Source organism: Eptesicus fuscus, chromosome 4, assembly GCF_027574615.1.
Source record: "Eptesicus fuscus isolate TK198812 chromosome 4, DD_ASM_mEF_20220401, whole genome shotgun sequence".
Classification (NCBI taxonomy): Eukaryota; Metazoa; Chordata; class Mammalia; order Chiroptera; family Vespertilionidae; genus Eptesicus; species Eptesicus fuscus.
Window position 1 is genome coordinate 94,001,243 of NC_072476.1, and position 22,905 is coordinate 94,024,147.

Genomic DNA, 22,905 nt, shown 5'->3' on the forward strand with positions numbered 1-22,905 from the left:
TTCATTATTTCCCCTTTCCCCTTGAGCATACTGACTTTGCAATAAAGAAGCTGTCATTTACACTCTTCTTTATTGCAAGGTGGGTAATAGCTACAGGGAGAAAAAATAAGGAACTGTGTCAAGTTAGCCTGACTGCCGTTATGATTAATGTGTAATCATTGTGCATTTGCATCTACTCTTTTTTATATACAGGTACTTCATAGACTGGAAGAGTGATGGGGACAGCTACTTTACAATAGATGGAACTGAAGGAACCATCGCCACTAATGAATTGCTAGACAGAGAAAGCACGGCACAGTATAATTTCTCCATAATTGCGCGTAAAGTTAGTAAGTATGGCATCGACGGAATCAATGTTATACTGCAGCTTTTGGATTTAACACTCTTAAACGAGTCCCTGCTGGGGTGTTTTTCATTTTTGGACTGACAGCTGAGTGGTCTCCTGGGGAAACTCCGAAAGCTGTTCCTTTCCCTCAGAGCGTCAGTCCGGAGAGGTTGTGACAGCTGCCAGCGAGCCCTGTTGGCAGGGCTGCATGAATATCCAGTACTGCATTTCGTTGTGTGACCTCGTCCCTTTCCACGCTGTACCCTCAAAATTCCACCAGACTCCCCACTTCTCTTCCACATCGGATCCCCATGTATGATTGGGAGCTTCATTGGCCAGGCAGGAGGAAGTAATGATAACATAAAATCACCCATTCTGAAATGTTTTCTGAAATTGAAGACTGCATTTTAAAAATCATCCCTCTTCCTTCCCTCTGCTTTCATTAGAATCTAATTTTTAAATGAATATCGCTTTGGAATACACAGGAGTTTTAAGTATTCTTCTTCAAGGAGTCACTCAGAATCTATAGGATGCTTACAAAGGATTGCTTGTGTTGATTCCTGCCTGGCCCAGAAGAGAATCCCCTAGACTGAGTGATTATAGGTCTTCTTTGTTTGTCTGGATGATCAAGGGTATTATCACATCTTCCCAAGGTAACAGATTAGGTGTGTGTGGTGCTATCAGTACAGCTGTTTGCAACAGAAGTGTATTTTTCCAGTCCTCCTGCCTATGGTCTCTTGAAAGATTTGGGGAAATCCTTTCAGTTTGTTTTGTGCCTATTTCATTTTGTGCATGCGGTACAAATACTTTGGCAGCTAATTTCACCTCTCGTGTGTGTGTGTGTGTGTGTATGTATGTGTGTGTGTGTGTGTGTGTGTGTCGGGCGGTGGGGGGAAGCAAGAGCTGGCTGTGAATGTTTCTGTTTGAGGGTTTTTTGATCAATCTCAACTCACTGGGGGATAAAGAAGAAACAGTTTTGTTTATCTTCAGCAACTGCTTCAAAACATGAATAATCAGACACCTATTCCCAGGCCTTGGTGATGTCTTTAGCACTTTCATTCCCTTCAGGTTATTCTGGTTACTAAAGGTAAGCCTGACATAAACGCAAATGTAGCTTCTGCCTTGTACATTGGAACAGTGACCTGTCATGTGAGAAGACTGGCTACCCTGAGGCTACCACACTAGAGAGGCCATGTGACGGTGGTCAGGCTGACCATCCAAGGTCAGCTCAACCTTCTAACCATGCCTGCCAGTGTTCTGGAAGTGTGAGGGAAACCTGGAACCTCTAGTCCAGGCCACTTGCTAGCTGAATACCGCAACATAACTTCTGTCGCTACCACGTGAAATGCAATCTATTACCCAGCCGGAGCCTGCCCAGATACTTACCCACAAAGTTGTGAGAAATACGAAAAGTGTAATTATTTCAAGCAACTACACGTTGGGGCCATTTGTTTTACACAGCAAATAGATAACTGCAGAGCTCAATGACACTATAAATTAGAACCATGATTCTTTGCTTGAGGGGATAGATTCTCTAGTCTGTTAGAGTGGAAAAGAGATAGGGAGATACAAATGCCCCAATCTCCCTTTTCTGTCCCCATATAGTATTTGGTCGCCATTGCATCTATGACTAAAATGGATTGGCAGTAAGACATTTGCCCAAATGCTGTCTTCTCCTGTGATTTTTTTTTTTTTTTAGTTATTTAATGCTGGTGGTGGTGGTTGGAGGGGAGAGTATCTCTCATTCCATCTGCATAGGAACTTGATACGAGCACCAGCAGAAGACCTTACAGCTTTTTAATTCCAGCATCCCCCTTGTGCAACAGGCAGTCTTCTTTGGTGATTTAATAGCATACTTTTTCAGTTTCAGCTCCTTTCTGCTGTACTAACTTGACCCTCAGGAAATTCACACATCTTTGTCATCCTAAGTAGGCACATTGCAGGCTACTCTGCTACTGCATCCTTTGTTCTGCCTTCTCCTGCCGTCCTTGCTCAGTTAGGCTCTGAACACAGATGAGCCGGTCTGAGCAGAGATATTATCAGCAGAACAGAATGCCCGTCTCCCCGGGAGTCCCTGCCCCCATTCTCTTTGTTTTCCTGAAGCCTCTTTTCACACTTGTCATCTTTCCTCTCTCCAGTATCACGTCCTATCACAGTTACATATGCTATTCTGCATTCCTTCCATGCTAACTTTCAATTATTTCATTCATCCAGAATGTTGGGGGCAATTTAACCATGTTGTAATAGAACATTAGCTTTTATTTCCTAAGATGTTGGACAATATAGTGAAAATGAGTTGTCTAAGATATTGAGTATAGGACTTGGACATAGTGACACCTGACCAGAGGCGGTCTGTTTAAATAACTTCTACTCATCAAAGACATAGTATCCATAGATTATGAATTAGAATACTGCCCATTCTAACCCAAACCTTCTTATAAATGCACACACAAAACTTGTGCATGTTTTATGAAGTAGGCGTAGTAGGCCCTGTAGCTTAACTCCAGGTGAAATTGTGGATAGTGCATTGATCACCTGTATTATAGCTCTAGAGCAGTGATTCTCAACCTTTCTAATACTGCGACCCTTTAATACAGTTCCTCATGTTGTGGTGACGCCCAACCATAAAATTATTTTCGTTGCTACTTCATAACTGTAATTTTGCTACTGTTATGAATCATAATGTAAATACCTGTGTGTTCCGATGGTCTTAGGCGACCCTGCTAGCGGTTCTAAACCTGTGGGTCGCGAACCACAGGTTGAGAACCGCTGCTGTAAAGCCTAAGACCATCGGAAAACACAGATATTTACATTATGATTCATAACAGTAGCAAAATTACAGTTATGAAGTAGCAATGAAAATAATTTTATGGTTGGGGGTCACCACAACATGAGGAACTGTATTAAAGGGTCGCGGCATTAGAAAGGTTGAAAAACACTGCTCTAGAGGATGTCTTTCTTCCGAATGGCTACCCAGGCCATAAAACCATCATCATGCTATGAGGGCACTTGTAGGAGCATGTCTGGCACCTAAATCAGTGTTGAGCTTCAACTATTTGGGAAATGGAAGGAGACTATGGATCCTTATGGTGGAAGCAAGGTCATTGATCCTCAAAGACTTAGATTTTTCAAACTTAGGGAATGCTAGTTTTAAAATTATTAATATGATCAAGGCACATGCTGGCTCTGCCAAACCAACCCACTGAGTTAGTATTTACTTAAATGAAAATTAGGAGATCCAAGTGTGTGGAGTGTCATAAATTATGTTGGCCCTTACTGGAACATATGCAGAACTGTGACTTAGACCCATAAACTATATATACACAAAATAAAAGAGTAAGCTAACATTTCTAACATCTCTATCTACCCACGGTCTATTCTAGTATTTATTTAAAGACCACTGTGTGGATGGATTTTAGAACCCTTGAGAAGCCTGCTGGGGTAAACACTATATTTCTGTGTGAAAAATAAAGAGGCTAAACACACACTCTGCATTAATTAAATATTCTGCAATAAGAAGAGCTTATTGTGGCCCTGGCCAGTTTGCTCAGTGGTTAGCATGTCGGCCCACAGCCTCCAGGTCAAGGGCATGTACTGAAGTTGCAGGTTCCCCGCCCTCCATCAAGGCCATGCAGAAGGCATCCAATCAATGTGTCTCTCTCAGGTTGATGTTTCTCCTTTTCTTCCCCTCCTCCCTCCCTTCTACTCTCTCTAAAAATCATCCTCAAGTGAGGATTAAAAAAAAAAAAAAAAGAATGGCTTATTCTGGGCTTTATTTTGCTTGAATTCACAGAGTTTAAAAGTAAACTTTATTCATATTCTAATTCATAAGGCTATTTTCATTGATTGAACTAGCCAGCTGAGCAGAAAACTATCACCATACTGAATGACTGAGAAATAAATAGCCCATTCTTGCCCTGCCAAGAAGAACAAAATTGTATAAATATACCTTATTGCAGATTGAACTAGCATATGTTGGTTCCTGAATCTTCTATAAAAACTCTCAGGTGAAATGAAATGGTACAATGATTGAACAACTTCCAATTAATTAAAAAGCAGTCATTAATCAGTGTTGCTATAGTTGGGGATCCAAATAATTTTATTAGAGTTCTAGTAATTTTTTTATGCATTACTACTTTGCTGTTTTTATGGTGCTAATCTTGAGACTTTTTAAAGAGACAGAAGCTCCAAAAATTCATTTCATTCAAATTATCAGAAATTTTCAACATGAAAATATTTCTATTTTATTTTGCTGTCACTATAATAAATATCATTAGGGAAAATAACTAAGAATAACTACATTAAAACCCTTGAACATGTTTTATATAATTGTAAAATAAACAGATGACACCAAAGATAATTCTTTTCTTAGTCATGTAATCATCTGGATGATAATGGATTATTTCCATTCATAGGTCAAAAATCAGTGAATTGACTTATAAAATACTATATTTGGAGAAAATTTTCTGTGTATACATATCATTATGACTTGTGATTACATTGTTAGGTAATTAATTTTTAAGTCCATTTGGTATATAAATTTATTTTGTTATAAATTCTTTTTAATTCAACATAATGCAAGTGATATGATTTTCATATGTACAGAAAAGTCAAACTTTAGGCTTACTATACTTCAGGCTCAACATTAATTCATACATTTGTTTTTATAAACTTTCATACAATATATTACATGCAAAGCACTATTTGTTTTTGGGTTATGGAAGACTAAGACTGAAGTCTATTATTGAGAATAGTAAAGTTTACAAGTAGTTAGAAGTTAACTAAAATAAAGAATTTTAATAAACTATAACTATGCAAATTATGCTGAATTATAGAGACTTCAGATTTAAGTGTGCTCTCATATAACCTCCAGGTGGAGGTTGCAAAAGATTATGACTAGGAAGCAAAACAGTGGAATCAGTCATATGAATAGTTACTCTTAGAGTGCAGATGACTTTTGAGGACTTAATATAAACATTAATTTTAATTCTAGATTGAAGTTATGTTTTCCCTTCTATTGCTCAAATAATTTCCCTCTCTTTCTATTCATGGATACCTTACTTTACATGTGAGTCTAGGTTTTTTTATCTACTGTTCTGTAATTCCCCCCCTCCAAAGTAACTATATGAAACTATTTTGTATTTTTAAAAAAAGGTAAGTTTGATTATACTAGTCCAGTATTGGCAACATTTCAGTAGTACTTGTAAAAGTAATACTTTGAAAAGAGAATCACTTCATTTATATAATTTATATAACGGTAAAAGTTCATACCATTTCATAGTCTTGCAATGTATCATTTACATGGAAATAATAATCATTAACACCAATATAATCATAAACTTAATTTAGAAATGATACCATTTTTCTTAACTATTATATGCTGTGTAAATATAATGGAATTCAAATTTATGTTGTAATACCTTATATTTTATTTTAGACTTACTCAACTGCTTATGGTATACTACCCTAATTAAACTGCAACAGTACTTTAAATCAGTATAATTGCTCCATCAAAATCACATACACAACGGTAATGCTACTCTTATTTTTCTTTTTCTTAATTAGTATCCAATTTTCCTAGGAAATTAAACTGCATGATGAGCTTTCACCTGAAGGTTGAAATTTGGATTTAAATAAAAGGGTATATACATAAAATTCCTTTTAAACATCACATGCCAAAAATGGAATGCAAAACCAGGCAACATTTTTACATGGAAAATTTATTGACATCATGCACTATATTTTATTTCATTCATTTGTAAAATAGATGATCTCAAAAAACTTAGCAATCTTCTCAAGTATGAAATTCTTAATATTAAGGACATCATCATATATGTCTCTTATGCCCAAGATGTCATACTCTACAACAAATGAATATGTTCATAATTAATAAATAAATTAATAAATTGGTTGGCTTTGTACTTATGTGAAATAAATAATGTTACATCTTAAGTGAAAATATTTATATCATAACATTTATTTTTTTCAACAAATTTATACTTAAAATGAATATAAAAGTATCAGTGACATTTTATTAATTTATTTATTTACTTATTTATTGCTACATATATTGTGTTCAGTGCATAAGGCTCACAAAAAAAAATGTTCATCAGATGGGCATCAGATAAAGTAAACTAGCAATAAGAATAGCGTGTTGTAATGTTAATATGGAAAATAAGCAAGACATTATGCGTTCACACAGAAAGGTACAAGGGAAATCCTCATTGTAGGATGTTTTTCAGTGATACTAGAGAGAGAGGAAGGAAGAGGGAGAGAGACAGAGAAAAACATAGATGTGACAGAGAAACATTGATTGGTTGCCTCCAAAACACACCCCGACAGGGATTGAACCCACAACCTGGCTATGTGCCCTGACAGGGAATCCAACCCATGACCCTTCAGTGCATGGCACAACACTCTAACCAACTGAGTCACACTAACCAGGACATCACCAAGTAATTTACTTCTACATCCTTACATCTTTTTAATTTTTATTTATAAAAAGCCATCTCTCTTTCATTCTCTCTGCAATTTATCATCATTCTTTCCAGGAAGAATCTTTTTGAGAGAGTTATTTAAATATGTAAATGATATTTTACCCAATAATGTTTTAATTATGTGGACACAACATAAAAAAATGTGTGTTTTATCCAGTGAAAAATTTTACTATTGGTGATTGGTTCTATGAACTAACCCTGGTAGGATGGCGACCCTCATGATAAACTTCCAGCTAAAAGGTTGACCTTACTTTGGTGGGTGGTGAGTTTCAGGAGTAAACACTGGTAGTTCTCTCAGAGTAAACATTGGCACCTCACTTACTCATCTCTTTCTCATTTATACTCAACACAACGCCTCAGTGGGTCATTGGGATTCCAAATGAAGGCTGAATTTAAAAAAAAAAAATGCTATTTTCAGTATAAGCAATAACTGACCAGATTTTTTAATTATCTTTTCTCTTTTTATATTTTAATAGGTAACACATTATTAACCAGCAAAGTCAGCATATTGATTAATGTCCTAGATGTCAATGAATTTCCACCAGAAATAGCTGTGCCATATGAAACATCTGTGTGTGAAAATGCCAAACCAGGACAGGTATCTTATCAATATTGTTAATTAAGAGTGTATAAAGGCCTATTATATGCATGTGCTTTAGGTTGTAAGACCATACATGAATATGTACACACACAGTAATGACAGTTTCTGTCAAAGTCTTTGGATTCATGTTGGTGATCGTGGGTCTCCAGGTTTTTTTCTACCTTATTATAAATGAATGAGTGAGTGAATGAATGAAGAAAATAAAATAAAATAATGGTTATCAGGCATAAACTAATAAGTGTATTTCATGCAAAAATATTATGAATAAACCAATCTGTTCACCTAGGTTCCAAAAGAAAAAAATATGTTGGTATCCTTTAATTTGCTCTATAATTAAAACACCTTTAAGTAGTATAACTACTCCTTTAAGAAAATATGAAGTTTTAATTTTTACTTGAAAAAATCTTAATATTTAAAAAGAGCATATTTTTTGAAAAGGGCATTCTTTAATCTATAGTATTTATTTCATTTTGACTGTCTTCTTTCCTGTATAGGACATTTGTCTCATAGTTTTAAATCTGTGATGTCCATTACCATAGGGCTATTAAATTAAATTTAATTTAATTTTTAAAAAAATCCATGTTCCAACTTATGCTTGCCTTAGTTCAAGTGTGTGATAGCTGTATGATAGGTGTGAGTGGCTGTCATTTTGGTCAGGGAAAATACAGAAACGTCTAGTGGACTATGCTGCTCTAATCCTTCTTTTGATAATTGAGGGGAAACTATTAATTTTATTTCAGCATGACTAGTTTAGTCACATTTTCCCAAGTGATAAGCACCTTAAATGTACCCACAATTTACATAGGATGAGCCCAATGCCTGTTTTAGTGTCTGAAATAGTAGATGCTGCATCAATGTTTATACAAATACACAACCTGATTTAGTTATTTGGGGAGTTATAAGAAGTTAACTTAGTCATTTTCTACTTTCCAGATCCCTCCTCCCCATCCCCAAAAGTCAATCCTTTATTTTTAAGTAATTAGGGACATTAATTATTTCATATCAATCGGAAACTTGCAATGCACTAAATGAAAGCTTTTTGGAAATAGAACTCTACTTAAGGCTTCTGTGTTTACCTAGTAAATTAAAGAGTTTAAAAATTTGGGAGTAGTGGAAGTTACTAGAGATAACTTATTTTTTTTTTGTATCTGGACAAATTGGTGAGAAATACGATGCATCCTTGGAGGATCTTTTGCTAATATCTATCTGTTGGGCCTGTGTGCCCTATTGGGCTACATTTATGTGCAAAGCATAACCCTGAAATGTCTCTTGAATTTGCAGAGAGTGTAGTACATGAGCATCCTCTGCTTTTGACCTCAGCCATTCTGCCCTTCACCTAGGATCCATGCATAGGAACTATTTATCTTTTCTGAATTATAATTGAATATGTATGTCTATATGTATGTATGTATCAAAATAAGAAACAGAAAAGGGAAAAAGATGAGGCTGTGTATACCAGTAAACTTTTATATATTGGATCAGTAAAGATTTATATGGGAGTTATTTTCCTTAGGGCAATTATTCCCAAGTGATAATTCCAAGTAAGTGACAGTTTATGCCCCAATTGTCATGTCTCTTTGGTGGTTGAATGAGTTGTGTTTTTTTAATTTTATTTGAAAGTTATGTTCTTGATATGCATTAATGTTACATACCTTTAATTTAATAAATAATTATGTTGCTTTTAAGTAGTTAAAAGAAAAAAAAACCCAAAACTTGAAAAACAGTTATTAGTGCTCAAATAAGTTAGATTTTATGGATGAGATGTAGTGATCAGAGCATATGGATTTGTATGAAGTTAAAGTTTTACAGGGTCTATATGGTGGTTCTTTGGCTAAATTACCACATTCCATGACCTGGCTTTTGGTGTTGAATAATTAAAGTCTCACTTATGATAATCCTGCAACTGATTCACACTGAACAAAAGAACTAGAATTCTCATTAGAGGACGAGTTTGTCAAATTACAAATTACTGACACTACCAGACACTCGAAGTCGTAGTATGTGTGTCTGTGTGTCTGTGTGAGTATATGTATGCACACACATCTACATCAGAAGGTTGATCAGAGTATGAATAAAATGGGATTTTAAGTATGAAATTAAAACAAAAAGTAGTAGATTAAATCACATGTTTAAGGGCATCAATCTGAGATGACAGGATGACAGGATATAGTATTCTAAATCTAAGGTCTTTCTTAGGATTCAGATGAAGTAAAGGAGCATGATCACTAAGCGAGCACAAGACTCTCACCTTCTCACACAAATTTCCTGAAATTCATTCTGATGCAAAGCCATTGGATATATTAATAACTGAATGCCTCAAAACCATTCTGAGATGCTTATTTATGAAGTGAATTATCAATTTCACTAGAGGCCCGGTGCACGAAATTCGTGTACTGGGGAGGGTGTCCCTCAGCCCAGCTTGCATCCTCTCTAATATGGGACCCCTCGGGGGATGTCCAACTGCAGGTTTAGGCCCGATCCCTGTGGAATCGGGCCTAAACCTGCAGTTAGACATCCCTCTCACAATCATACACCGCTGGCTCCTAACCGCTCACCTACCTACCTGATTGCCCCCTAACTGCTCTCTTGCTGGCCTGATTGCCCCCTAACTGCTCCTCTGCAGGCCTGATTGCCCTCAAATACCCTCCCCTGCTGGCCTGATCACCCCCAAGGCTTTTATTAGTATAGATATGACCCTGCACAGAAAATTTTACTAACCCTGCTTTACAATAAGGGATTGACGATTGAATCATTAGGACCAGACACCAAGATTTCCTTTCTTTGAATAGTGGAGGGAATACTTATCTTGTCTTTAAGTTGCCCGGAAATTAAAATGAGATAATGACTTAGAAAAGTATAAAAGCACCACATAAAGACAACTGTCTTTTTAATGAAGTGGCAAAATGAAAAACACTTTTTATTCTCCCCTTCCTTCCTTTACAGCTTTTATTTAAACTTTGAAATTTATAAAAATTTCACTCCAATTTTCATTTCTTTACATTCAACATTATTTTGTATTGGTTTCAGGTTTTATATTAGTTACAGAATAGTGGTTAGACAATCATATACTTTACAAAGTGTTCCCCGATATTTCTAGTATCCACCTGGTATCATACCATCATTACAACACTACTGACTATATTCCCTATTTAAGTTACAATGGATTTACAGGTTCGTTTCAGTCTTTCTTTTATGTTGCTCATCCTTCCTTTTCTTTCTCACTTCTTCCCTCATTTTCTTATATAGTATCTCAATTGGCCATCAAAGCTCAGTGAAGGCACTAGGACAAGCTTAATCCATTTTACAGACCAGGAAACTGAGGCCAATTCCAGTTGGCTGTGGAACTTGACTCAGCACACAGGAAGCCCTCAAAGCCATGCTCTTTGCGCTTCCTAAGGGGCAGCCGCCCAGCAAACAGAACAAACCTTCCAGTCAGGCTTCTGAGCCTCTTTCTCAAGCACCTCTTCATTGCAGATGCTCCACATTCTTTCCACTCCCCCCATTCTTTACTGCCCCCCCCTTCTCCGAAGCAGGTGGAAGGCTTCCCACTCACTGCTTAGGCATGCTCTGACATGGGGCAGGGTGTCACGAGCTTGCTTTTGGGTCAAGTCAGGAGCAGGAGTCACTGCCTCTGAAGTGTGAAGGCCGCCTGAGCGAGGCCCATTAGCACTGGGAGCTTCTCTGAATCACATCAGTCAGTCCAGTACCCTGCAGTGCAGCACCCCTCCACTGAGGTGGCACCACCTCTCAACCCCCGCCTCAGGGGTGAGGGTCCTTGCCCCTCTGCCAGGAGTCCTCCCATGCCCCTTGATCCCTGGCTGGGCCCACCCACGTCTTGGGGGCACTGCAGAACCTCTGTCTCTCTGCAGATGAGGCAGATCCCTGCCCTAGGTCTCAGCAAAGCTATGAATCTGTGGCCAGAGGACTGGTCTGGGTCTCAGCAACCACATGCCTGCAATGTTCCCAGGGACCCCGGGAGCGGCTGGGTGAGTCCCGCCTCACCTCCCCGGGGTGCTGATCTCCCCAGGGACCTCCGGAAGTGGCTGGGTGGGTCCGGCCACACACCCCTGGTTGCCGATCTCCCCAGGGACCCCTGGGAGAGGCTGGATGGGCCCGGCCATGCCCCCCCCGGGTTGCCGATCTCCCCAGGGACACCCAGGAGCTGCTGGATGGGCCCGGCCACAACCCCCCAGGTTGATGATCTCCCCAGGGACCCCCGGGAGCAGCTGGGCAGCCCGGCCTCGTCTCCCCGGGGCGGTGATCTTCCCAGTGACCCCCAGAACTAAGAGGACTGGGCACTGCCATCTTGATCTTCTCAACGGCTGGATAGGCCACCCGGAGTCCCGCCCCCCAGCCTCCCGCCGGCCCAATCGTGGGCGTAGTGGAGGTGCGGTCAATTTGCATGTTTCTCTATTATAAGGTAGGATAGTTGGGTTCTCAGAAGTAATTTTAAATCTCCAAATTCTTAAAGTCATTTTAATGAAGTATCAGCATTTTAACTACAACAAAACCCAATGGGAACAATTTAGGAAAAATTTTGAAACTGGATGAAAACTGCTTTCTTCTTAAAAAAAAAAAAAAAAAAAACTCTGGAAAAAAATATGTACTTTTAACCCATTGAAGGACAGCAAACAACAACAGAAACAAATGTGCATCCTTTGTATATCTCTCATCATTTTATTTATGAAGTAACATTCATTCTCACAAAATAACTATTTCAAAATTTTGCTAATGTTAGGGTTTTTAAATACTCACAGATTTTGTCCCAGTAAGCATTTTCATACTTTGGTTCAAAAGCACTTATTTCATCTAATTTAAAATGCAAGTAAGTACATTTTAATTTTATTTTGCTTATTGGTGAGTACATTCAATGCCATTAAGCATTTGAGTTATGCAGATATTGATTTGGAGTGAACCCATATGCTATCAATGTTTACATATTTGTACATTAAAATTATTTGTAAATAATTGATCCACTGATATGAATCCTTAATGTGTCAATTCTGTGTACTTGCTTGCCTCATTAAATAAACTTTTTAGCATGGAATGTAAAATTCCCTTTGAAACTGATGACTGACTTCAAGTTTCATCTCCACTTTGTTTCAGATCATTCAGCTAGTCAGCGCTGCTGACCGAGATCTTTCCCCTGCTGGGCAGCAATTCTCCTTTAGAGTATCACCTGAAGCTGCCATCAAACCAAATTTTACAGTCCGTGACTTCAGAAGTAAGTACCACATAAAAATTTACCTGTTACCATGTAACTTTGTAAAAGGACACAAAGATAGACACCAATACTTTTCCTACAAGCACTTCAATTCATAAAATATTGAAATCCATATATGAGAAATACAAAATTCCAGGTAGCAGTAGATGAAATATTTAGAATGCTATTGTCTTGGACTGTTCCAAATAAATATTGCTATTGTTGTTTTTATGAAAAATAAAATATTTTTGTAATGAAAATGGTGATTATTTGTAATTCATGGTGGTGTTCAAAAAATTTTATGAATTTTAATGGTATTAACACACTCTATTTTCCCTTAGATGTTACTCTAACATTCAAATTTTAAAGTTTATATATAGACACTAGTGGCCTGGTGCACAAAATTCATGCAGGGGGGTAGATTCCCTCAGCCCAGCCTGCACCCTCTCCAATAGGGGACCCCGTGGGGGATGTCCGACTGCCAGTTAGCAGTCAGATAGCCCTCTTGCATTCTGGGACCACTGGCTCCTAACCGCTCACCTGCCTGCCTGCCTGATTGCCCCTAACTGCCTCTGCCTGCCTGATTGCCCCTAACCCCTCTACCTGCCTGCCTGATCTCCCCTAACCTCTCTGCATGCCTGCCTGATAACCCCTAACTGCCCCTGTCTGCCTGCCTGATCGCCCCCAACTGCCCTCTCCTGCCAGCCCGATCGCCCCCAACTGCCCTCCCCTGCCAGCCTGATTGCCCCCAACTGCCCTTCCCTGCTGGCCTGATCTCCCTAACTGTTCTCCCCTGCCGGCCTGATTGCCCTAACCACCTCTGCCTTGGCCCCGCCACCATGGCTTTATCCAGAAGGACATCCGGAAGGTCTCCAGAAGGTCTCCCAGTCTAATGAGCATATTACTCTCTTATTAGTATAGATAATTTTTTTGGGGGGAGGAAATCAAGTGTTACCCTGAAATAGTAATTTGATATTTGTTGTGTTTTTAAATAATAGGTTGCAAGGTAAGATTTTTTTGTAGATTCATACTTGTAATAATTTGTCCTGCCATTATGTGAGAAAATATTCACAGAAGCATTTTTTTCTCTATGAGATTTTGATGTCATAAAAAATAGGTAAACACATCTCTTTCTTTTTTTGTACACCATATTGTATTCTTTCTAAATAGCAAATGTAATTATTTTACCAGAGAAGAATAATGTTTCTTTTTTCCCTAAGGATTACTTTTATTTTTTTTGGCATCTTTCATGATAAAAGAATTAAAATATGATGTATTTTATTAATTTAGGAAGAGCTTCTTACTGTTTAGCAGACATCCACTTTGAGGTGAAGCTCATAATAACCATCTTATCATAAATGTCATGTTTTGCAGACAACACAGCTGGAATTGAAGCCAGAAGAAATGGATACAGCCGGAGGCAACAAGAGCTGTATTTCCTCCCTGTTGTGATAGAAGACAGCAGCTATCCTGTCCAGAGCAGCACTAGCACAATGACTATTCGAGTTTGTAGATGTGACTCTGATGGTACCATCCTGTCTTGTAATGTGGAAGCAATTTTTCTACCTGTAGGACTCAGCACTGGGGCTTTGATTGCAATCCTGCTGTGCATTGTTATACTCTTAGGTGGGTTTCAATATTAACCACTTCTCTTTTTTCCCTCCTTCCCCACCCCCTCTCCCTTCTCCTCCTCCTCCCCTTTCTCTCTTCCCCTTTCTCTCCTCCTCCTCCTCCTCCTCCTCCTCCTCCTCCTCCTCCTCCTCCTCCTCCTCCCCCCCCCCTCCTCCTCCTCCTCCTCCTCCTCCTCCTCCTCCTCCTCCTCCTCCTCCTCCTCCTCCTCCTCCTCCTCCTCCTCTTCTTCTTCTTCTTCTTCTTCTTCTTCTTCTTCTTCTTCTTCTTCTTCTCCCTTGCTCTCTCTCCCTCTGCTTCTCTGTCTCCTGTATGTCCTCAAATTACAATGTAAATCAATGTTTCTTCACTGAGATGCTATATTGGGTTAGAAGGAAGATTGTCTATTCATATTGAATTATATTTTTATGAAAGTTAATTTTCTATTTTAGATGTATAGCATCAGGCATAAATAAATAACATAATCAAAAATACAAAAGTTTGTTCAAGCCTTAGAGGATTTCCAAACAATAAAAGTTTGTGGGACTTGCCACAATGAAATTTTCTGTAACAAATTTCCTATTTACTGTGATTATTACTCCCTAAGATACTGCATAGCCATTAAAAATACACCAGATAAATAATAGTTCTCAAACATTAGTTTAATAAATACTAGTAAAGAAAAGAGAAGGAAAAAGAAATAAATAGAGATAAAGTAAAGGAACCTCTAATTTATTTTTTTTTTCTGTTCAAACAGCCAGCAGAAGTGATTTTTATTCCACTTTTCTCACATCTCTTCACATCAAAATTCTAGCCATTTCCACTGGAACAGAAGAGACCACACTGAAATATCTAGTAGCATGCTAGATGAAAGGGATCAAAATAAATGTATTCTGTAACATCTCTGGGAGAAAAAACACAAACCTAGTTAGGGATTTCCCTCTTCCATCAACTCTTTGGCTGACTCCATTTCCCGAATTAATTTATTGCCAGAATAAAAAAAGTGAAGAGAGATTTTCTGGGGTTATTTTAGTCATTATTTTAAATTCACAGTGCAACAGATACACAGTGGACACTGTGGAATCAGTTTATATGTGAATGTTTATTATTTAACCAAACTAAATCCTGACAAATATAGACAACTCCCTATATTTCTAGGATTGAAAACAAAATAAAAAAATAGTGGGAGGTAAAGCATGGAGTAAGGCATTACATAATAGTTTGTGAAGAACAATTTCTGGGTCATAATCTCACTTGGCTTGGAGGGCAAAGTTCTAGTCCGATTTACATGATGTAAATATTAATTCCACACAAGTACCCTGGTGTGTAGAACAAAGTATTTTCATATCATTATAATTTATGTTAAATTATATCTGGCATCTGTTTGTGCTGATGATAGAAACCTTAAAAGGGAAGATTCAAAATAATATTCTCACATCTGAAATAGAACATGATCAATTAGGTGTTTAACTTCAAATCAACCAGTCCTCTCTCACACTCTTCTCTGAAAGTTCTTTGAATCATAGAGTATTTGCATATCAACCTAGCATGAGGTGACATATTCTGGATGCTTGCCTTTGGCCACGGGTGCTGTTATAGTGTAGCAGTTATTCTTGCTCAGGTCAACCTTATGCATTGCCGTCCATCACTTATTCATCCAAACACTCACTGAGTGTCCCCTGTGCACCTGCACTGGTCTAGATTTATTACTTTGCTAGCATACAGCAGTAAATGTTGGCACTCTTAGTCTTGCTATGGGCTCTGCTTAAAAGTCCATCCATGGCCGAAACCGGTTTGGCTCCGTGGATAGAGCGTCGGCCTGCAGACTCAAGGGTCCCAGGTTCGATTCAGGTCAAGGGCATGTACCTTGGTTGTGGGCACATCCCCAGTAGGGGGTGTGCAAGAGGCAGCTGATCGATGTTTCTCTCTCATCGATGTTTCTAACTCTCTATCCCTCTCTCTTCCTCTCTGTAAAAAATCAATAAAATATATTTAAAAAATAAATATAAAAAAATAAAAGTCCATCCATGGTTTGACCTCCTTAACTAATCTCAGACTCTTTTAAATCTTCCAGCTTATTCTTAACCATCTTCATATCCTTCCTAGGTAAGGGGAAGCATAAGAATCTTGTGGTGCTTGGATACCTTTTAGGCAGCCTTCAGGCACATCTATCTAGTCTCCTTCTCCATCATGGCAGCTCTAAAGCTATTTTATATGCCAGGCTTCTCTGTGAGGTCTGCAGCCTCTCCTGTACTCCCCAGGTGAACAAACAATAAAGACTCCCTTTAGTTCTGAAAGTTGCCTAAACTCTGGGAGGAACCTATTCTGCAGGAGCTCTACCTATATCTCCCCCATCTTTTCAATTCATCAAACTCTAATTTTGGAGGAAGAGGGAATAAGTGGGCTTTCATCATCCTATGACAAGTATCTTCCAGGCTTTGCTGTGGTAAATCGAACACATTTTGTCTTTCAACTATTACCATCACTATGGAGAAGAGGGGATATATGACAAGTGAAGTTGAGTGCTGACTTCATGGTTTGAATCTGTGCCTATTTACCCATAGAAGAGATAAACATGATTTAATGATGGCGATGAGTCAACTAGAAACAAAGATATATTTAATAATGAGAGTATAGAAGTTAACTATTTCAAAGTATTATCATGCTTCATGAAGGTAATATGGATACCAGGCGTTTGGCTTGGAAAATGTCTCAATATAGTAGGACACATAATTTAAATTATTAGAGCTCTTAGTCAAATGGTTTATAAAACTAAGGCCTTTACGTTGTATATTCTTCTCTTTATCTCTTGCTTATTTATTGCTTTTAAAAATGACTCTCACAGGAAGATTTGTGTTTATTTCATTAAAAAAGTTAACATAATTAGAAAAGCTAGGTATGAATAATACCTAAATATTGTTGATGAGCTATAATATTCACACTTTATAATAGCAATGCTATACAGCTCTCTGTATATTTACAAAAACAATGCTTTTCTTTTTTAAATACACTTTATTGAGTTCAGAGAGGATCAGTGATGAGAGAGAATCATCAATCGGCTGCTTCCTGCATGCCCCACACTGGGGAATAGAGCCTGCAAGTGGGCATGTGCCCTGACCAGGAATTGAACCATGATCTCCTGGTTTATAGGTCGATGCTCAACTACTGAGCCACTCTGGCTGGGCAATAATATTCTTCTTTTTGTAACTTTGTAAAACACTTTTTACCAGACAGTAAAATATTAAAATATAATGCATGTTAATATTTTCTATAACAAGGCTATAATTGTTTGAGTCTGTGAATAATGTGGCTATGATTTCTTGTTACAATTTCAAAATAAATTTGAGTTTAGGCAATGAAAAAACATAAGCATAGATCTGATTCTTATTAATTTTATTGACGGTATGTTATTAAAGAAAATCAGTCAGCCCTGATCAATTTTATTTTTATGAGGCTATGAGCTGACATATTCTCAACTTTCAATTTTTTGTCTTCTAGTCATAGTGGTGCTGTATGTCGCTCTGCGAAGGCAGAAGAAGAAAGACACCCTGATGACCTCTAAAGAAGACATCAGAGACAACGTTATCCATTATGACGACGAAGGAGGCGGGGAGGAGGACACCCAGGCTTTCGACATTGGTGCTCTGAGAAATCCAAAAGTGATTGAAGATAACAAAATCCGCAGGGATATAAAGCCAGACCCCCTCTGTTTACCTCGGCAGAGACCCGCAGTGGAAGATAACACAGACATAAGGGATTTCATTCATCAAAGGCTGCAGGAAAATGATGTGGACCCAACCGCCCCACCATATGATTCACTGGCAACATATGCCTACGAGGGAAATGGATCAGTGGCAGACTCCCTCAGCTCCATAGACTCTCTCACCTCGGAAGCTGACCAGGACTATGACTATCTGACAGACTGGGGACCCCGCTTTAAAGTCTTGGCAGACATGTTTGGCGAAGAAGAGAGTTATAATCCTGATAAAGTCACTTAGGGGAGAAGCAAAGACTATATCAACAGGAGAAATTTAAGAAAGAAAAAAAAAAAAAAGACAATCACACACACACACACACACACACACACACACACACACAAGCTTTATAGGACAAGATTTCTTTGAGTATCTGGTTTCTAGCAAGTTGCTATATTTATCATATTGTCAGTTTTGGTTTGTTCTGCCAACACAAGATAAATCCTATTAGATGTACTTGCTTGGTTTTGTTTTGTTATTTTGGAAACACACTGAGACAAGCTCAGGCCTATTAAATACAATTTACTGACATGACAACCTAGAATGAAGATAGCTAGGTGGCATCACGGTGGAAGAGTGTTAGATTTTTCTTAATTCCACTAAAGTGCCTATTGAAACTCTTATCATTTAAAGTGGTATACAGTACACTCCGCTGTGATGACATTGCAGGACCCAGAGACACAGAGGACATAAAACAAAGACACCGTCTTTATATGCCAAGGAGCAATAGCAACGTGCTGACTTCTAGTTCCTTCTGAGAAAAAAAAAAAAAAAGCATACTTTCTGAACTCCATCTTCTTAGACTTCAAAAAATTTTAAAACTGTATGCCAAAACACATTTGTTTTCCCCACCCTTTCAGAAAATTGAAATAAATGTGATGTTAAATTCAATATGTAAGTTCTGGATTTTAAAAGCAATGTTTGATCTTACCATTACTTCGTATTAAGCTATTCATTACAATGTTACTTTTTATCAAAAAAAATAAACTTTTAAAAAATGAAATTTAAAAAAAAAATCCCTCTTTATAAAGAGAGGCCTCAGGGCTAAAACTCCACATTAAAATAAACATTGGTTTTGTTTTAATACTGTGCTGGTGGTGTGTGGAAGGTTGGTGTTAACAAGTGACCAGATCATTGAAGTCTTCATTCATAGATAACACTCTAAGTTGTCTTTTAATGAAAATGTTTTGTTCTTTTTTGGAGGGGGTTTGGGGGGGGGGGGAGCTCCATTAATTTAAACAAGAAAAAATAAATAAATTAATAGCTTCTCAGAATTTCTTATAAGCTAGTGATTATGTGATGACTAAATAAAAGTACATATCAAATAATACAGGATGGAATTATAGCATCCCTAAAAAGCATTTATTATACAACACTAAACGAAAAGTACCAGGGACTTCAGAAAACTCAAACCAATAACTAACTCCTAAAGTAAACACAAGTGAAAAGCCGGGCAGTTTGTTTACTTATTTTATTAACATGGATTTCAACTTTGTGAGCATTGTTATTATATTGAGGCTCAGAATTGCTTCGTTACACTCTGATCTACAATAATTTCTATATAAATTATCCCTACAACTATTTTGTAAAGAACTTTTACTGTTTAATTTGATACAGATTTCTAAGAAATATTAAATTTGAAAGCATTCAGACAAACATACACATACATTATTTTCAGAAGAACTATGCACTAGCTAAAAATGTACTTAACAAACCAGGTAACTATAAAGTAAGAGTATTTTTTCTTAATATTTAAAGTATACAAGTGACTACAGAAGTATTAAAACTATATGTAGGAAAAATTGTTTATAGATCCATCCTGATCTATCCATCATATCTGGCTATATTTGTGAATATATTTATATTTGCAAGGTTGTGAAAATAAAAATTCACACATGGAAAAAACAAATAAAAAAGTAGATAATCCAGGCAGCTTATATTCAGTCCTATTCTTTACTAAGTGCTTACTTCAAAATATATAACTAATAATTATGTTGTGGCAATTTGAATCTGCATTTCCCATCCTTTTTTTTTGTGTGTGTGTGTGTGTCTAATACTGGTACTTGCCTTGTTGTCTCTATTAGGAACAATTGTTGACCTCATTTTCATCCCCCCACCACCTCATTACCTTTGTCTCACCCCTGGGAACTGCATTTAAATACTCGTGTAGCCTAATAATTTGCAGTATGATATGCTTTGGAAAATATTTATTTTTAAGAAGCTGGTGATATGATAACTATACTAGAGAAAAAATAAAGGCAACTTCTGGGTTTCTGCTTGAAACATGATCCGATGCATATGCCTTTCCAAAAGGTTGAACTGCGAGATCACTAGGGCTGACAAACTAGTTCTTGCCAGGAATTACTGCATTGTGCATCTTGCTAGCGAATCTAACTGCTGTTGCACACAGCAATACACCAGAAAAATGGTGGCATGGAGAAAACTTGGGAGGGGCAGGTCATTGTAAGCCACAGGACTGAGATACTAAGTGAAAACATAAAATTGGTGGATCTTTTCTCCAGACTAATAAGCTTTTTTTAGGTACCTCCATCTTTTATTTTTGCTACACTGCTGCATTATTTTGCTAGGGTGCCATAACAAAGTACCACAGACTGGGTGGCCTAAACAACAGAACTTTATTTCCTCCTAGTTCTGGAGCGAAGAAGTCCAAGATCAAGGAGTCCAAAGAGTTGCTTTCTTCTAAGGCCTGCTCTCTTTGGCTTGTAGATGGCCATCTTCTCTGCTTCATGGCATTCCCAATGTGCCAATTCCTCTTCTTTTAGTCACACCAGTCATACTGAGCCTATTCACAGGACCTCTTTTTACTTCAATTCTGAGGTACTGGTGGTTTGGACTTCAAAATATGAATTTGAGGGCTAACCATTTCAGCCCATATCAAGCACACAGATGTTAACAGAATTTTAAATATTATTTGATCTGCAACAAGCAACCAAACAAATAAACATGTGGAAAATAAAATCCTGAATGGGAATAATTTCAGGTCCAAGGGAAAACCATAGGAGTGATTTGTTGAAAAGAGGTTTTTGGTGCTTATAAATTGGAAGCATGGGATATCTTTTATACTATAAAAAGCACTAAAATTAATGTTTCAATACTTGTAGTATTTTGGAATCCTTTTCTTATTTATAATAACACAGTCACTGGCATTCATTAAGCAATATAAAAATGTTTAGGACTTACATGGGGAATTTTGCCATTAACGATGGTTATCCTATAGTTTCATAATTACATTGAATGTTTCCTTTCGCAGAAATAGGTACTTATATATTTAACACATGTATGTTACTGACATATTTATAAAATGCAATCTTTAATTGTTCTCAAAGAAGTATTTCATCAACACATAAGAGTGAAACAATGATACACTTGACATAATATAAAATTGCTTTTGTACCAAATTCTATCCCTAACTGGAAATGTCATATGGAGCAACAATTTAGCCTCCCTCTCTTCTATGCTCTTGGTAAAATTAACGTGTTGCTCTTGGTATTAACTAAGTTTCTTCTAAAACTTCTTGACTCTTAAGTTGCATTAGAATTACATGAATTTCATTAAATAATAAATAGTTATTATGTAATTACGAATTACATAAAACTGATAATCATAGAGGTCTTAAAACATAATATGAATATCAAAATCTTTGCAGTATGGATTTGGTTGATTATACATTAACTCACCACACATCACATCAAGAGAACCATGTAACTATTTTTTAAGTAATAACTGTCAAAATACTTCAGCAGGATTGATTCATAGAGATGTACATAGGAAGAGTGAGAAAATTCAGTGTTAAAATAACTTGAGCTCAATTCTTAAGCCCAAGGGGGGAAAAAGTGATAGGGAGAAAATATTAGAAGCCTTGTGTTATTTTCTGTCAACTAGAAGAACATTTTAGACATCCTTTTAAGTTTCATTAACTATTATACTAAAATGAGAATTCCTAAAAGCAGATGTAAATATGCAGACATTATATTTGAATTGGGCCCCGAATTGACTATGTTTGTAAAGAGTTAAGAATTTGTCAGTAAGTAACATCAGTTTGCTAAAAATAAAAAAAAAAAAGATGGTTAGAAAAATAATTTTATAAATCTTACCATGTTTGAAAATTTCTCTTCGCCAAATTTATAGTTTGTCTAGGTACACAGTGTTCTTTTAATTTTTTCTTTAATATATTAAGGTGTTTTCTATCATATTCTAGCATCCAATCCAGCTTATGAAATAGAAAGATGCAGATCATTCCTTTTTCTGTAATAAGATTTTTTTTATGACAGTATTCAGATTGTTTTCTTTTCCTTGGTGTTATGATATTGGCACTAATATATTAAGATGAGTCTGTTGACATTTTCAGGAGTAGACAGGAAACCCTTTCCATGTGGAGCCTTCCATTTCTTCAGTTTGGAGAGATTTGCTTGTATTCATTCTCTGATGGGTTCCTACCTTGTGTTTTTCTGTTTGGTACTTGTGGAATTTTTAATAATTAATTTTTTAATGTCCTAGTCTTGAGTTGATTGTATTATCATTTAACTTATCACTTTCCATCTTATATTTTACTAAAGGCCCAGTGCACAAAATTTGTGCCCTCCCTTCCCCTGGCTGACCCTGCCCCCTGGTCGAACTCCCAAACAACTCCTGGTTGAGGGGACAATTTGCATACTATGCTTTTATTATGTAGGATTCTATTTTCATGATTAGCTTTTCATCTTTGTCTTTCAGTTCTAATGATTTGCCTTGTAGTGATTTAGTTTTAATTTCAGGAACTTTTTGTTGTGTTATTCTGTTCTCTTTTATTTCTGTTATTCTGATATTGATTTATATCATTTGTTCTTTCTGTTTTTTTCTCTCACTCATTTTTTTAAATTTAAATTTTTTATTGTTTAAAGCATTACATAAGTCTC

The 22,905-nt window shown here is 37.1% G+C and overlaps 1 protein-coding gene across 2 annotated transcripts in view; it reads left to right on the plus strand.

Annotated features, from left to right (window-relative positions):
* Window positions 1-18,232, plus strand: part of CDH12 (cadherin 12) — a 179,271-nt gene extending 161,039 nt beyond the window's left edge. For both annotated transcript variants that reach the window (XM_054714318.1, XM_054714319.1), the window contains 5 exons: window positions 193-329; window positions 7,299-7,420; window positions 12,530-12,647; window positions 14,001-14,252; window positions 17,733-18,232. In XM_054714318.1, coding sequence (XP_054570293.1) covers window positions 193-329; window positions 7,299-7,420; window positions 12,530-12,647; window positions 14,001-14,252; window positions 17,733-18,232 — 1,129 coding nt within the window. The remainder of the gene's footprint in view (window positions 1-192; window positions 330-7,298; window positions 7,421-12,529; window positions 12,648-14,000; window positions 14,253-17,732) is intronic.
* Window positions 18,233-22,905: the final 4,673 nt, after the last annotated feature.